The sequence below is a fragment of the Protomyctophum parallelum genome (assembly GCF_964188405.1).
Source record: "Protomyctophum parallelum genome assembly, chromosome: 8".
NCBI lineage: Eukaryota > Metazoa > Chordata > Actinopteri > Myctophiformes > Myctophidae > Protomyctophum > Protomyctophum parallelum.
In genome coordinates this window covers 46,079,010-46,095,744 of record NC_139703.1, presented here as the reverse complement: position 1 = coordinate 46,095,744, position 16,735 = coordinate 46,079,010, and the positions used below count along the sequence as shown (strand labels likewise).

The 16,735-nt window shown below is 47.0% G+C and overlaps 1 protein-coding gene across 1 annotated transcript in view; it reads right to left on the bottom strand.

Moving 5' to 3' along the window:
• Positions 1-4,363: 4,363 nt before the first annotated feature.
• shq1 (SHQ1, H/ACA ribonucleoprotein assembly factor) overlaps positions 4,364-16,735 on the bottom strand; it is a 38,223-nt gene continuing 25,851 nt past the window's right edge. Inside the window, exons 11-12 of the mRNA XM_083771881.1 lie at positions 13,716-13,836; positions 4,364-5,498 (exon numbers count right to left, since the gene is read on the bottom strand). Of these exons, the coding sequence (XP_083628007.1) occupies positions 4,832-5,498; positions 13,716-13,836 (788 nt within the window). The 3' untranslated portion in view covers positions 4,364-4,831. The remainder of the gene's footprint in view (positions 5,499-13,715; positions 13,837-16,735) is intronic.

Below are 16,735 nucleotides of genomic sequence, written 5' to 3'. Positions count from 1 at the left end.
TGGGTGCCGAGTCTCTGCTGATGTTGTGCCGATGTGCAACAGTCTGACACATGCGTGAGTCCGACGGTTACGACACGGTTATTCGTTGCAGGTTAAAACTCACCTGTGGCTTCCCTGTGAGGTTAGGGTTTGGGGGTAGGGTGTCGGACTAATACCGGGTGGACAAGACGAGATTGAGGACCTCTCTCATATGCACACACACAGTCCTAGCATGGCAGAAATAATTTGCAGCATTAAGTGACCCGACAGCATACGTCCACTGAGGGTTAAGGAGTGATTTAACAGACATTACTCACACCAATTAGAGTGAATCAGTCAGGCAGCGCAGCCAAGGACAAGTGGATACCGGCGCTGTCAACACACGCAAACACACTGAACATGAGGGGGGGAGGGGGGGGGGGTTATTGTTTTTGTGATTAAGTGCAATGGAAATACCTCATTTAGATCTCCTCCTGTCAATGCTATCTGCCTTTAGAGATACTGACACATCCCATGCACTGACTCCCTCATTTCCATATGCCAGTCATTCCAGGCGCAAAGCCTACAAATGAGCCGTAGAAAGGAACGTCAACACCTGGTTCTCTTCATGAGCGCTGGAGCTGCATGGCCGTCGGCTCTTCACCTGCCAAGCCTTAAGCAACACCATCCGGCGCTTAGGGCCACAAAGGGACAGCGGAGCTGTGCAAGGCGACACAGCCGCGCAAATAAGGGAGAGCACAAAAGGAATTCTATTTGTACGCCCATTGGAGGAGTCAAGCCCTGGAGAGCACCTGATTCATTTCTTCTTGAGGGCTATTAATCTTTTCAAGCACCAGAATCACTTTGCCTCTCAGGAAGGGGAGAGGAGATTGAGTTTTCTATTACAATCAACTCCGAGGTCCTGTCCTCTCTCTCCCTCCCTCCCCGTCTGTAGGTCCTGTCCTCTCTCTCCCTCCCTCCCCGTCTGTAGGTCCTGTCCTCTCTCTCCCTCCCTCCCCGTCTGTAGGTCCTGTCCTCTCTCTCCCTCCCTCCCCGTCTGTAGGTCCTGTCCTCTCTCTCCCTCCCTCCCCGTCTGTAGGTCCTGTCCTCTCTCTCCCTCCCTCCCCGTCTGTAGGTCCTGTCCTCTCTCTCCCTCCCTCCCCGTCTGTAGGTCCTGTCCTCTCTCTCCCTCCCTCCCCGTCTGTAGGTCCTGTCCTCTCTCTCCCTCCCTCCCCGTCTGTAGGTCCTGTCCTCTCTCTCCCTCCCTCCCCGTCTGTAGGTCCTGTCCTCTCTCTCCCTCCCTCCCCGTCTGTAGGTCCTGTCCTCTCTCTCCCTCCCTCCCCGTCTGTAGGTCCTGTCCTCTCCCTCCCTCCCTCCCCGTCTGTAGGTCCTGTCCTCTCTCTCCCTCCCTCCCCGTCTGTAGGTCCTGTCCTCTCTCTCCCTCCCTCCCCGTCTGTAGGTCCTGTCCTCTCTCTCCCTCCCTCCCTCCCCGTCTGTAGGTCCTGTCCTCTCTCTCCCTCCCTCCCCGTCTGTAGGTCCTGTCCTCTCTCTCCCTCCCTCCCCGTCTGTAGGTCCTGTCCTCTCCCTCCCTCCCTCCCCGTCTGTAGGTCCTGTCCTCTCTCTCCCTCCCTCCCCGTCTGTAGGTCCTGTCCTCTCTCTCCCTCCCTCCCCGTCTGTAGGTCCTGTCCTCTCTCTCCCTCCCTCCCTCCCCGTCTGTAGGTCCTGTCCTCTCTCTCCCTCCCTCCCTCCCCGTCTGTAGGTCCTGTCCTCTCTCTCCCTCCCTCCCCGTCTGTAGGTCCTGTCCTCTCTCTCCCTCCCTCCCCGTCTGTAGGTCCTGTCCTCTCTCTCCCTCCCTCCCCGTCTGTAGGTCCTGTCCTCTCTCTCCCTCCCTCCCCGTCTGTAGGTCCTGTCCTCTCTCTCCCTCCCTCCCTGTCTGTAGGTCCTGTCCTCTCTCTCCCTCCCTCCCCGTCTGTAGGTCCTGTCCTCTCTCTCCCTCCCTCCCCGTCTGTAGGTCCTGTCCTCTCTCTCCCTCCCTCCCCGTCTGTAGGTCCTGTCCTCTCTCTCCCTCCCTCCCCGTCTGTAGGTCCTGTCCTCTCTCTCCCTCCCTCCCCGTCTGTAGGTCCTGTCCTCTCTCTCCCTCCCTCCCCGTCTGTAGGTCCTGTCCTCTCTCTCCCTCCCTCCCCGTCTGTAGGTCCTGTCCTCTCCCTCCCTCCCTCCCCGTCTGTAGGTCCTGTCCTCTCTCTCCCTCCCTCCCCGTCTGTAGGTCCTGTCCTCTCTCTCCCTCCCTCCCCGTCTGTAGGTCCTGTCCTCTCTCTCCCTCCCTCCCCGTCTGTAGGTCCTGTCCTCTCTCTCCCTCCCTCCCTGTCTGTAGGTCCTGTCCTCTCTCTCCCTCCCTCCCCGTCTGTAGGTCCTGTCCTCTCTCTCCCTCCCTCCCCGTCTGTAGGTCCTGTCCTCTCCCTCTCTCCCTCCCCGTCTGTAGGTCCTGTCCTCTCTCTCCCTCCCTCCCTGTCTGTAGGGAGAGGGGGCAGTGATACTACTATCCTTGCGGCTGCCTTCCATTGGAAATGAAAACAAGGGAGCATAATATTAGCATATTATGCTGTAAAGAGATCATTCAGAATTTTCCATTCACTACTACGGCAATACGGGATACTTAATTGAACGCTGCCATGGTGCAAGGCAGCATTCATAGTAAAATGAATACATTCATTTAAATGAATACATTTCACAGCTAAAATAGCTGATCTACAAGCTGGTAGAACTTTTCGCTATTGACCTACAGTGATGTATTTATGGAAGAGTCTACCAATGACCTTCTCTGTGGTACAAGACAGGCCTACATCTCCTTGGCTCACATGCCCATTTAATCTCTGTGATGTCGAACTCTTTTGTCAGCTCATAATGGTGAAGTGCTCATGAGGGTGAGACAGATGGTGTTGTTAATCCCATTTTTCTCACACTCCTCACCCATTACACTTTTAAGCGCCGGTAGGCTAATTAAACAAGGCATTCTGAGGGCAGTTGGTGAAAATTATACCTGGGCCACATTACTGCAATTTCCAGACCTCTGAGTTTAAAAAGGCACACTCTCTACTAGAGTAGAGAGCCAATTTATCAAATCCAAGTCAAAATAGTGCATACACATTCCATTAATTAATGGCTTGCAGAATTCATCAACCACATTCATTAGAATAGGGTTGTAGTCTACTCTGTTGAAAAATGTCTCTCCACGAGAGTATTAATTGCAGAAGAAGAGACTGAAGTGCCAAGCTTGGCTGAGACTCCCTCGGCCGAGTGCCTTGACGGCTGAGCTAATGGGGGAATACGTAGGCCACTTTAAGATGAAAAACGGCATCGGAGCCCACTGTCACTTAATCAATGTGAAACTCCGCTGGGGAGAGAAAGCCATGCCTGTAGGGCCGACACATTCCCTGGACTCGTGTCCCCCAGAATGAAAGGGAGTTTAAAATGGGTTCGACTCTGGTGTTGTAACTCATCTCAGTCACAGGCATGATGGCGCTCACTCTTGGGAGGCTGCCTCTGCTTGGGAGGCGCTTAACCACGCCATCCATCTCATCTCGGCACCACAATACCACAGAGACCACCTGGCTAAGAAGCCATCATCACCAGTGGCTCCGTCCTCGGCTCCCTTCATTCATTCATTCATTCACACAGGAGAGAAATCTCCTTGAAAAGATGCGGGGGGCTATATGCTGTGGCCACACATGATCAATCACTTCCCTCACCCACTTACACCTGAGTTATGAGCTTCCCAAGCCGCGATACCTTTTGTGCTTCCACGAAATGTAGGTCATTCGAGTCATTTGTTTTGCCCTCAATTACACCTAACCAGACCAATTTACCCCTCATTTTACTCTCAGGAAGGGAAACATGTGGTTTATGTTCGAAATGGGGAATTTTCCCTAACCAAAATGTAGTCAATTGCTAATACAAACATTACTGTAATGCGTTGTCTTCAGGACTGAGTGGCAGATAGCCTTTGCCTGCTCTCGACTGAACCCTGAGCCCCCCCCCCCCCCCCCCCGGCCCTGGGGCGCTCTTATCTCAAACAAACGGCTCCCGTGCTGCAGCACCAGCGCACAGCCCTCATCTATCTGCCTGACATGTGCTTCCTTGTTTGTTTTCTCTCGCCTGCTAGACACAGCTGATGATATTGAGCTGTGTCAACGGCGCGCCTCCATTCATGCCAGATGAATCAATCACTCCCGCGCCGCGCTCCGCTCACCCCTCTTTTTATCGCCGGCACAGTCTCTTCTCTCTGCTTCAATCAATGACGCTCGGTGAGTGCTTTGCCTATACAGTTTCCAGAAGGAAATGGATTTTGAAACGAAAGGAAATAGTGAAAACTGTGGGCATTAATGGAGAAACAGTTTGTTTAGTTTTTTTGTTTTTTTAATCGGCTATAATGTCTTGCCCAAATCAATTTTTATCAAATTAATCAATCAATTACTTCACTGTTGCACCCCTACAAATATGTGCAGGAGGAAGTACAGTACATTAAAAGTCAGTCATGACATAGATCTTTTTTTAAATGCATATGGCACATTGTTACATTATATTAGCAAAGGCATGATACAGCTTGCTGATAAGACAATTTAAGTCCATTTTAATTTCTGTACAAAATAAACTTCCTTTATGTTAAAAAATACATTTCACAATTTAACTAAGCAGTATAGAAGTGACATTGACAGAAAAATAATTATGAAACTCATCAAAGAACCAACATACAGTAAAATATACACACACAAAACACGACTCACCTTTATTCCAGTACTGTCAGCATCGTCAGCAGCACTGGGCTTACAGCCTAGTGTTCAACGAGCTGCCACATACACACCTGTCATAAGGTCCATTAGCCGATTATGTCATCCTCCTCAAGATCCCTGTCTGTTTTGACAACTAGCAAAGGGTTCCTGCGAGGACACAGCTCTAGGAACGTTCCAGCGCTGCTGGCGGCGGCGGCGGCGAGCTGTGAGCCGCTTCTCTCCGCCTCTGTTGCGCTCCCGTCGTCACCGGTATGTCCGGCACGAGGCTGAGCCTGGGAGATCCACAGCTCCTCCGCAACCTGCTCTCCCAGCTCCTGTATCAGGGGCTCGGGTTTCCTCCCTGCTGATAATGTTACAGTGGTCGGGGGTGGCTGCCGGGGGAGGGGAGTGGGGGAGGCATGCAAGGGCCGGGGCTGGAGTGGAGGAGGAGGGCTGGCCTTGGCTTTCTCTCCTCCTCTCCCTCCACCCCCTGCACCCCCTCCCTGGGCTGAGTGAGTGCAGCCTTGCCTGTCAGCCTCAGAGTCCTCGCTCTCTTCGGACGAGTCATTGCTGCTGCTGCTGCTGGAGTCACTGCTGCAGTCACCGGCGAGGGTCTGAGGAGCGCTGGATCTACTCCTCTGTTCTTCATCTTCCTCTTTCTCTTTCTCCACCATGGCTGCTGCTTGCTCCAGCTCGTCTAGCTCCAGACCCAAGTCTTTTTTACACCGGGAGATTTTCTGCAGAGGACCGGCCAGGGCTGTCACCTTTCTGGACCTGTGAGAGACAGTGTGTTGAAATTATTTATTGGGAATAACCCCTTGAGATGAACCGTCTCGTTTTCAAGGGGCTCCGCACAGGAGAGAGATAACGTTGCGGGTAAAATGAACCTAACCACCCACCCTCTCCTTTAAAGATATATTTTGTACAGCATGGATTAGAGAAATGGAAGAGATGTAATGTAGTACAACTTAATCAGCGTGGCTGCATGTGAGACAGTGGAGCCAATTGAACGACTGCATGCCGTGCTAAATACATGGGATAACCATCTACAAATCTAATACCCATTACCCCAATCCCATTCACATCTGAATGCTAAGTAGGCTGCCTTTTTCAGAGGCGTTTGGGAGGAAAAGCTCAATGAAATATGGAAATATAGATGTTTAATGATGTAGGGAGATGATGGGCTCAGCAGATAACTCTCCTTCCCCCACTGCTGCTCTCACTGCGAGAGGTGATAAGAGACTGAGAGGATTACAGACGTGCAGGGCTCCATGCATGCGCACGAACAGCAGCCCTGAGAGGCTAAACTAAATTGGCTGCTGCTAGACCGAGCACAGTATGGCTTGCGGATGCCGGCGGGCTCTGATGATTGCGGACGTCAAGAGTCTTTCATACTGTACATGATTGTCATTTTAATGATTGTCATAATGACATTTAAGGACCCAGTAGCTTCTTGAGTGGCCACCAAGTATCAGAAGCTCCTTTTCAGGGATATGTTCTTGGCATTCTGTGGATGCTGCACATCAGGGAAAAGCTGCACGCGCAATATGAATTTTAGACAGCCAAGTCTGGGATGATCTAGTGTTTTCAACATTTCTCTTGTCAGCTTCAACCAACAATCACGGCACATTTGAGGAAAACAAGATTAAATCCTTGGGGATGAGAAGTCGAGACAACCTTGAATGGCCTACGGTGGTGTAAAATACATGACTGCAGTGCAGTCAATAAGTCTGGACCAAAAAACACCTACAAGCAAACACCCTGAAGCTATATTCTCCCCTTCTACAAGATATTAAGATAGCATACACTCACAAAGCAGTTTATTAAAGAATGTGTCCTTTGCCGGGGCTTACGTTTTACAGAAGCAGAACTTATTATTTTATTTATTGCGTTTTATAAGGCGCCCCCTTCAAGTAAAATAAATATGGTTTACATTTACAATAAGGGCCTTCCTTGCACAGTTCCTTGCAGTTGCTATCCGTCCTGGCAGGTGAAGTTAAGTTTAGCGAGCAGCCCAATTATTACCGGGGGAGCAGGCATTGCATGGCACAGCCCACATCCATCAATGTGTAAGGTGTGTGAGGACAGTCGAGGTAGCGTCGCCCTCCACCATTCACTTCCTTGCTACGAGAGGAGTGTTCCTGCCACTCTCACTGGGCCAATTAACCCACCGCGCTGAGCACCACGATGGCTCCTTACTAATACCACACAGCCCTAACGAGCTCCCTCACTCTGGGGAGGAAAAAGCATTTAAAGGAGTTCGTAACGGAGAGGGGCTGTATGTTCATTTAAGACCTCAGGAGGGACTGTGTAAACAGATCGCATAGATTGTGCTGAATCCAAAGAACTCTCATTCTCTGGATAAGCTAGGGGGGAAAAATGGAAAAGAAAACGAGAGGGTGGGGGGGGGGATGGGCGGGTTCCCCGGGGGGAAAAGAAAAAGAAACAGGCACAACATGAACAATGACCCTGAATTCTTGAACCACCCCACTGTGAACAACCCATGGTGATCTTGACGTGGGACAATTTGGTGAAAAAAGGAGACCAAATAATAACCAAATAAAAAATAATGTAAGCTACGAAGATGTGATACCGTTTGTGTGAGAGAGAAACACAGAGTGTTTGTGTGTGTGTACAGTCCTGGCTATCTCTTTAAAGTTCCTGTGAGAACTTCCTGCAGTGGATCTGGGACCGTGGGGTGTCCTGCAGCACTGCCAGTTCAAAGACGGCACAATATTCTCTTCTCCCCCGTGGGAAGTCAGTATTGAGTTAGCGCTGGAGAGGCGCGCTTGTTTCTTTTTCTCCCCTCCCTCACTCTGTGGTGGGAGAAGCAGCGCCTGCGGTGAATACAAAGGCTCCTTCGATGAGGGGGAGGGGGGTGGGTGATGTTGTACACAATCCAGTCATTACCACACCACTGTTGTGGCTTGCCGTCATTAAACTGAGGAGTGGTGGCTTTTTCAAGGTTGGAAATCTTCTGCCGACAGAACGACGCCTCCGTCTGCCAGACAGAGTCCTTGAGAACAAGGAAGAGTGTGTGTGTGTGTGCGTGTGTGTGTGCGCGCGGCGCGCGTGTCTCCTGCCTGTGAAGAAGCCAAGGTACAAAACATGCTACAGTTTTCTTTCATCAGGCGTGTGTTCGATGAAAGAGTGACTCGTTCAACGTGTCTCTGTTCTTCAGGCGTCGCAGATAAAGCTCCTTTTCAGAAGTATAAACGTGAAATAAGAGCACAGCTACAGCATCATTCAATGGTGGATGAGCCACCGGGCAGGCACATGCGAGAAGGTCAGCTTGACTGAATACCTAACTGGTCAAAAGGTGCTGGACTGCCGTTCTGATCCCAGACATGCGAAGCAGAGACGCATTCACTGACAGACTATAGAAATCTTCATATAAATAAAAAATGCTGTATGTTTGGCACGATTGCTGGGGTTTGGCTCAATGTCATGAATAGTGTTGAAGAATCCCAGCCATAATTGATGATTAAAAAATGATTCAGTTTGGTTTGCGCTCACAAAGACCTGGAGGCTTGTGTTTCAACAGAAATATTTCAGATTCCTTCTGGGCAAAACAGTGTCAAACAGTGGGATGAAGGAGTACTGTACGTACGTAGTCTGCACTCCCAGCTAGGTTTAGCCTTCTACAAGATTGCTCTCGCTGTCTCCTCTCTTTGCTGTTGGTTTAAAACTTCAAAAAGCGGCTCTTGGCAAGTGCCAAATACAAGAAAGACGAGATTTTAGGTTTTCAGTGGTTTACGATATATGGCGCCCTTGCGCACCATGTGAGTCACCATTTGACTGTTCGCTAAAAACACTCCACTCTCATTCTATAGGATTTTCAATGGAGAATGAAGGAATGGCACGGCCGGTTGACTCACGGAACACCAGGCGAACGGCACTCTAATTATCGGGGGATAAATCATAGTAGTGGACATAAATATTCTGTGACTACTTAAAAGGTAAGGACAAATAGAAAATCTGGCACTGGGTGAATTTAATAATCATTAAAAACGAATCCATTCAATTTATTTTAAAAAATAATAAAAAGAAAGAAGAAATCCAATCAATTTAGGGAGAAAACTTAAATCTTTAATTTCTTCTTTCAACTTATTTTAAAGGTAGAAATAACAATGAGGAATAGCTCACAATACGCTATTTTTGTGCGAAAAAAGTATTATCTTATATTAAAATTATATAAGATATACACTATGACTAATAACCATATAAGGAGTTCCCAATGCAGCTACGCCCAAATATGGAGTGTGCGGCTTAAGTGGTAATTCAGACTGACCGATTTGGTCAGTAGCCTAATATAGACGAATAACAGTTTAAGTCCACACTAATTATCCATAATGTATAAATGATGCATAACGGGTCAGGACAACTAGGCCTTTTTGTGGAGGGGTCAGAATAAAATATGGACTTAAACTATTCGTCTATAGTTTTTCACGTTGATTTGTTGATATACAATCACTACGAAAATAATTGCTAGTTGCAGCCCTAGTTTAATAATGGGAAAACTTAATCAAACCACAAGTCTATGTAAAAGACAGTGTCTTCATAATGGTTACAATACACGGGTAAGACCATTCTAAGAAGTGTCAGTAGCACAGATACTATTATTAGCAAAGAGTAAACATTTTCTTAAAAAAAAAAAAAAATCCAGCATTAGCCCCCAAAACAATCATGAACGGACCACCCCTAGCTCCAGCCAGTCATAAGTAGTTCAAATAATCTCATATCCAAAACTAGCCATTGGCTCCAAAATACTGTATATCTTGGGGGGGGACATTGCTTCATCTATGCTTGCATCATTACTGTCCTACTTATGCAAAGGGGGTGTGTAAGTGCGTGTGCAAGATGGTTGTGTGTGTAACCAGACAAAGGATGGTGAGACCTCATGCGGAGAGGAAATCTGTACTACTTATCCCTGTTAGCTGGGAGACACTCGTGTCTTTGTTGGGCCCAGCAGGGCTCTAGGATCTTCTGTCTCTGTGCTAGAGGCGCACACATCGGATAGACGCCGGTCTGCTATCTGAAACATCAAAGACTCTATAGGGCACATGTCTGACAGATGTGATGCTGCCTAGTAGTCCGAGAAAGACCTTCTTCACGAACAGCGCCTGCTGCGCAGTCGAGGGACAACCATGGAAATAGCCCGTAATATAAAATCTTTATTCTGGCTAGGTGACCCTGGGAATAAATATCAGGGTAGCGAGTGCCTAGTGCTGACCAGCCAGGCCAGGCAGAGGTCTATAAGTTAAAGTACATTCTACAGGCGTCTGTCTATCCATGGGGCTTGACTGACACACTGACCGACCCTGGCTTGACCCCTGGTCCTCAGGACGATCTTCGTTGTTGGAGGATCAGCAGGTTCTTTCCTGTGGGGTAACCCCCCTTCCTCCCCTCCCCTCCCCCTCTCTTTCTTTACTCAGTGCTGTGGACAACTCTCTCCTCTGGCCTTTGTCATACACAATACAGGAGATGAATGAGAGGAGGGGGTATGAGAGAGAGAGAGATAGAGAGAGAGAGAGAGAGAGAGAGAGAGAGAGAGAACCTGGGAGCTGTTTCAGACTCCCAAAAAGGTTTGCCAAGTGTGTGTTGTTTTCATTGGGCATTGACATTGTATATGACAAGACATTTGAATGTCTTTCTATACAACACTTCCATTGTTCAGGGCCTCACATAGATTTTGTTTTTTGTGTGCAATCAAATCACCCCCCCCCCCCCCAAAAAAAAAAACCCAAACAAAAAATAGTACATAAAACTGAAGCTGAATATTACGCGAAATGTTTTTATTTGGGTCAAGGTTGATTTTAACTATATGAGTATACTCAGATGATTTGCCACCTTCCTGATGTGTGAAGACCTTTATTTTAAATTGCCACCTTCATGCATTTGCAGACTGCTCATATTTAGTGATCAGAAAAGAGTCAAAACTAAGAGCTGTGCTCTGTCCACACCTACATGCTCCATCGTGGGAGTAAATAAACCCTAAGCAAACTGATCACATTACCATGGTGTTTTTGCTCTGGAATTTAATTGACCCAATTAAAGATTGTGGTAGAGAGTAAATGGAGGAGGCGTTGAAGTTCAAGCTCCACCGATTCAGCTGCAGTGCAGTAATACAACAGCAGTATTATGGTGCTCTGTCGATGCTGGCCACCATGAATCTACACTGGCTTCTGTCCAGGCCATTTTGATAAAAAGGGAAGAGTGAGCGAGAGAGAAAATGAGGAAAGTGGATTTTTCTTTGCAGTCCAGCAACTCTGCGGGGGCTTTGGCAGCCGAAGACTGAAAAAGAAACTAATGGAGTAGAGAGGCTGCTGCTCCATTTGGAACAACAATTCGCTCTGCTATTCAGACATAATTAGGAACTGGAAGGGTGTGGGAGGTTAAAGTTGCCACAGTTTCCACAAAGGAAGTGTGTGAGGAATTTTGGAACGCTCTCCGGTGTAGTAAACAAATAAAGCGCTCGGTGTCACCGAGACAAGGTGAAATAGGAGTAATTTGATGCTCGATCGGACTCTTCGTTCCAGGGGCTGTGGGGTCAACTTTCTCGCTGTATAGGCTATGTGTGCCGAGTTAGAAGGGAAGGCCTTCCCCCACGTTCTAAATCACAGTGAAGTCTTTATGAGGCCGTAAATTTGAGGCTGATGTCTCAGCAGTCAGAGGAACTTTAGGAGTAGAAATGCATGTGGGACAAGGAGGAGATGGCATAAATCAAAGCTCCCAGTCGGCAAACACTCATTAATCGGCGTGTCCATCATCTGCGACTGATCACGTCTTGCCTTGTCTGAGTATAGGGATGAGATACAGGACTGCGGTGGGGGTATAGATTACACCTCATCTTACCGAACCACACTACCAGAGACGACTCAGCTAAGGATGACAAATCCTGTGCGGGGCGGGGGGTACGGGGACGGGACACACACACGACATCTCCCAGTGAGGGAACGCAATGCTTATACAATCTGTCATCAAACCTGTCAGACGCACAAAGGGAATGCCACAACAAACCACATACGTGCGATAGCGGACCGCATTCTTCTCAAGAGCTACTGGCTTCAAGCGAGGCCCTCTCTCATTTGCAACTTCGCATTTTGACAAGTCTCTGCTATCATACATGCGATAGCCTACCTCTTCTCATACCATATCACGGTTTGAGAACAATGTAGCTGCCAGAGTAAGCATGGCATTTCTAATGTACAGTGCAGTACAGTAGCTGAAAGAAGAGCTCATACTGTGACAGCTATGGTTGTGTCCCAGAAGTGCCCAGAAGGCTTTCAGAGGGATTCACTGACTCTGTGTAGCTTTTGTATTTTGCCTACTCAACAGCTGATATAACACATATCGAGGGAAGAAGCAACAATGCCTTTTGGTTTGTTTATTGACTGGGGCAAGGAAAAAAATGTCTAAACAGTGAAAGGAAATGTAACCAATTCAATTACAGGTCACTGCTACGAGAGCGCAGGCTAATCCATTTAATGATTGATGTGGCGTGTGGTAGGAGTCAGCATGTTAGGTCAAGTTGACATTTAGCTCTACCCACAGCAGGGGAGGGGAGGGGATGGAGAAACACTCAACCTCAGGTGCCCTCCTCTGCCGTCTCATCTCCTAGACGGGGGCTGAGCCGAGAGAATGATTGAGCTTTTCAGTGGGCTGACAGCGATGCAGCAAGCCGACACAATCACACAGAGCAGAACAAAGAGGCTGCCTTGCCCATATACTTGCCCCTCTTCTATTCTGTCCACCTCTCCCTTCGTCTACTGTGGCAAAAGAGATAGACAGAAGGTCAGACCACTGAATCCGGTTTGAGACATTGATTTCTAAAAGTGTCTAATGTCTGTAGCCTTTCTTGTTCAAGGTGGAATTCAGACTTTGCTGGAAAATTGTAGAAGTCAGAATGTGAGGGGTTTTGGGGGTGGGGGCCGTGAATCCCTGCAGACTTTTTTTTTTATCGTGCCTCTATCTGGGCGCTGGGCCTACAACATCAGGCACACATTTTTCAACTGGGATCTTTCCAAATGAGCACACCACTTGGCTGAACGCTGGCCAAGAGTAAAATACAGCTCATTACTGAGTAATGTGCTTGCAGGCTCACATTCGAGATGTGTAAGTAAATTGTAAAATATGCACTGGGGCAAAGTAGTAGAGCCGTGGACCCTTTATCATTTAGGAAGGAACTGAAAGGTACAGCGTGTAATGCCAGTAGAACACTGCACCCACACGAGGAGGCAAGAAGACACGCATAAGTGCACACTGCTGGATAAGCCTCATATGGTGTGAATGTGCTGGACTTCTGATGGAGATGGGTTCACCTAAGACTCTTTAAACACACTTTTGACACAAGGATAATGGATACCTGAGAGATTGCATCTCTCACCGGCTTGGCCATTCAATTGGCCCCGCTGTGACAAATGACTCCGTTAATCCTCTCCTACCCCAGAGCACTGATGCATCATTGGGACAGAGAGGCACTTCCCTTGGCCCTGGAGGTAATTCTCTGAGATGAAGGTCTCTGAGGTGTGTGTGTGTGTGTGTGTGTGGTAAAATAAATGGTAAATGGTGCATTTATATAGCGCCTTTATCCAAGGCGCTTTACAGAGATTGTGCATTACATTCACCCATTCACACACATTCATACACCGATGGCAGCGGAAACCATGCAAGGCACCAACTAGCACATCGGGAGCAATTAGGGGTTCAGTGTCTTGCTCAAGGACACTTCGACAGTAACTCTGGGGGAGCCCGGGTTCGAACTGGCAACCTTACGGTTGCACATCCAGGCACTCTACCCCTGAGCCACCGCCGCTGTGTGTGTGTGTGTGTGCGCGCGTGCGTGTGTCACTGTATGAGTATATGTGGGAATGTTGCGATATAAATGTCTTTGCATGTTGAGTGTGTGTGTGTCTCTCTCTCTCTGTGCGTGTGTGTGTCTCTCTGTGTGTGTGTGTGTGTGTGTGTGTGTGTGTGTGAGAGAGAACTTACTTGACCCTCTGGATCCAGATGCAGTAGTCTGTAATGTAAAGGTCATTCAATATGTAGGCTGGATCATTCTCCCTAAAGATTTTGTGGATATCCAGGAGGCATTTCAGGACACAGGCCTTCCCTGGGCAGAGAAAAAGACATGGTAGACAAATGCAAAAACAGTGTTATTCACACTGTGTTATTCCTTATTAGTAATGCCAATGCACTCCAGCGTGGCAGACTGTGTTTAGGCAGACTTGCAGTGTGCATTGTGCCATACATAAAAGCCAAGGTACAGGTACAAAGATAAAGAAGAAATCACAAGCTGGAGTGTTATTTGATCCGTACCACTTAATGAAAGCTTGTACTTGGAGGTGGTTCAATTGTGTAATTTAAAAAGAATCATTGAATCATCTTTAAATTTGTCCACCATGTGTCCATATGTTCGAAGCCTGTCGATTCGATTTGGGTCAAAATATCCTTGAACAACATTTATATATCTTTTTTATTATGTATTGTATGTGGAATTACCTGTCATTATCTTTCATTTTATATAACTGAATAACTCATTATCATTGTAAGGATATTATGAAGTTGTCATATACAAAAATGCCTAATAAAAACAGTATTAAAAAAAAGTAAAAATTAATTATAGTAAACTATAAAACGAAACGTCTAAATCTAGAAAACATACTAACTAACTAAATGTATTGAGAAAACGTCATACAAATACATACTGTAAGTGTATGACCTGACGAAGATATAACTTACACAACGTTGTCACTTTTTATTTGCACCCTGTTATAATAAACCAATTAATGGCCTAAATCGTCAAAAAAATTATAAAAATAAATAAATCCTTGAACAAGACTGCTTGCGAATTCACTCCAGCGACAAAACTAGTTTCAACTCTAAAGAAAGTTAACTGCAGTCCATTTATTCTGAAAAACGACTTCTTGTCCAGACAAAAATAGCCTTACCACCACCACCACACTGTTCACGCCAATCAGGACTATAAATATAGCACCGGGAGATGACTGACACTAGACTGAGGGTCAGAGAGAACACTCTTCTCCACCAGAGACATTCCAGCCCAATCAAAACAAACAGCACACTTGCAGCGAGGAAAACCTTACACAAACATTTATGGTTCACATTCGAGCCACGGGGCAGTTGGAAGGGAACTGGAGTGCCTCCACCTGGATCCAGCTCTGAGAAGGACCATGAGCACTTTGAGCAGTGTGGAACGCATCTCTGCCGAGGTTTGATTTCCTCCTTTCAGGAAAGAATCGCCCCGTTTTATCACAGAGAATCTTTTCCTGATCATGTTTATTTATTTTTTATTCACAAGGACACAACTGCCGTGGCAAAGGAAACACTGCCGTGGCATTGCCGGTAAATGCACTAGCTCCTTCTGCTGGAGGGCTGGTGGCACCGGCACCACCTCTATAGGCAGCTTTACTGAGGTCAGGGTCCGTTTTACTGAGGTTAGGGTTAGGTTTAGGCAGCGAAGGCAAACAAATCTATATAGGCAGCTGCCTATCCAGGCTATCCTTGGGCTAGCAGCTCACCAGTACTCTCCACCTCTGCGTCTTTCTTCAGTACATCTATGTAGGTATTAGATGTGGGATGCCGTCGTGATTGATGCCTGGGTGTTTTCTGGCTGAGAACTCCTGGTATCTAGGCAGTGACTGGACAGCCTCATTCTCCTGTATGCTGGCATCTTTTTACTCACCCAATACCCATATTGTTAGTAACATGCCCACCCTGGTTGATGTTTAGTACTGCACATAGTTGCTAGCTACACTGGTGTAGCTAGCACCCATACATACCCACACATTCAAGGTCGTAAGAACGGACTCAACAGGCACTGTCTGAGAAGAATCTGTGCTAAATAGGTCGGGGCGAGGTTGGACTTCCACACACTTGTCATGACATTCAGAGGCTTGCGTTCCAGCAATTTCCACACTTGCTCTGTCGAGTTGACACACAAGCCCAGTTATTTAAAGCCATTGACCTTTGACTGCAGATGGACTGGAAGGATGTTATACGAGGTGATAATCTCTGTTTTCTTGCCATTTAGTGCCAACCATGGCACCCTCTGTCTCCACTCTGGCCAACCTGCAGGTTGATGATGTGTCATCTGCATAGTCCAGGTCCGTTTGAGATCCAGAAGACCTCCTATAGGTGTAATAATGAGTTCTTGCTCCCTTCCAACAAGCACAGTCCACGACTATAATGATTTTCTCCCTTGCTCTGGGGAAAAAAAATAATAAACATTACCTTAACCCAATTACCGGCTTCACATACACTGCCGGAGTGAGGTGTGCCCCTAGTGCCCCAAAACTATATGAAACAAAACAAATACCATAAATGAAATAACTACTGATAATAATATAATAAAAATAAAATAATGAAATGGCTTCTACAGTTGGTATGAAGTCAGTCACTGAAAACAATGGACATTTTATACGAGAAGGAAGGTTACAACATTCTCAAGTTCAGGCATGGCACTCAGGGAAAACATGCTGAACGCTCAATTTTGTCCGATTAAAATCTTTTCTCGATGTAGGAACTTCTGTTAAGTTTACAGGAGCAGGAGAGAAGCTGTTTTCATCTCCTGTACAGAGAGTATGAGAGGGAGTGGCAGGAGGAGATCTAACAGTCTCATACTGTCTGTCACTGATAGCTGGGAGGGAATTTGCCCAAAATCATCAAGACTGGCATGGTGTTGGGTATGGGCATAAGGTGTTCAAAAGCCATCACCATAGTGGTCTGTTTGCAATAAATCCAATATTAGTAGTACATGGTTGAAACCCTAAATAATTGCTAGAATAAAACATTTCAATGGGTTCTGTTACTGTTGTTTATAACATACTAAGATGTTTTTTTAAATCTATGTTCTGGAAAGGCATCATTTTCATGATGGCGTCCACGATAGCTGCCGGGAGCTTACTGGAATTTAATATGTAAAAGATCATAACAATTTATTATACACTTGGTGACAAGTTTAGATTTTTGGCATGGTGTTACGTATAACA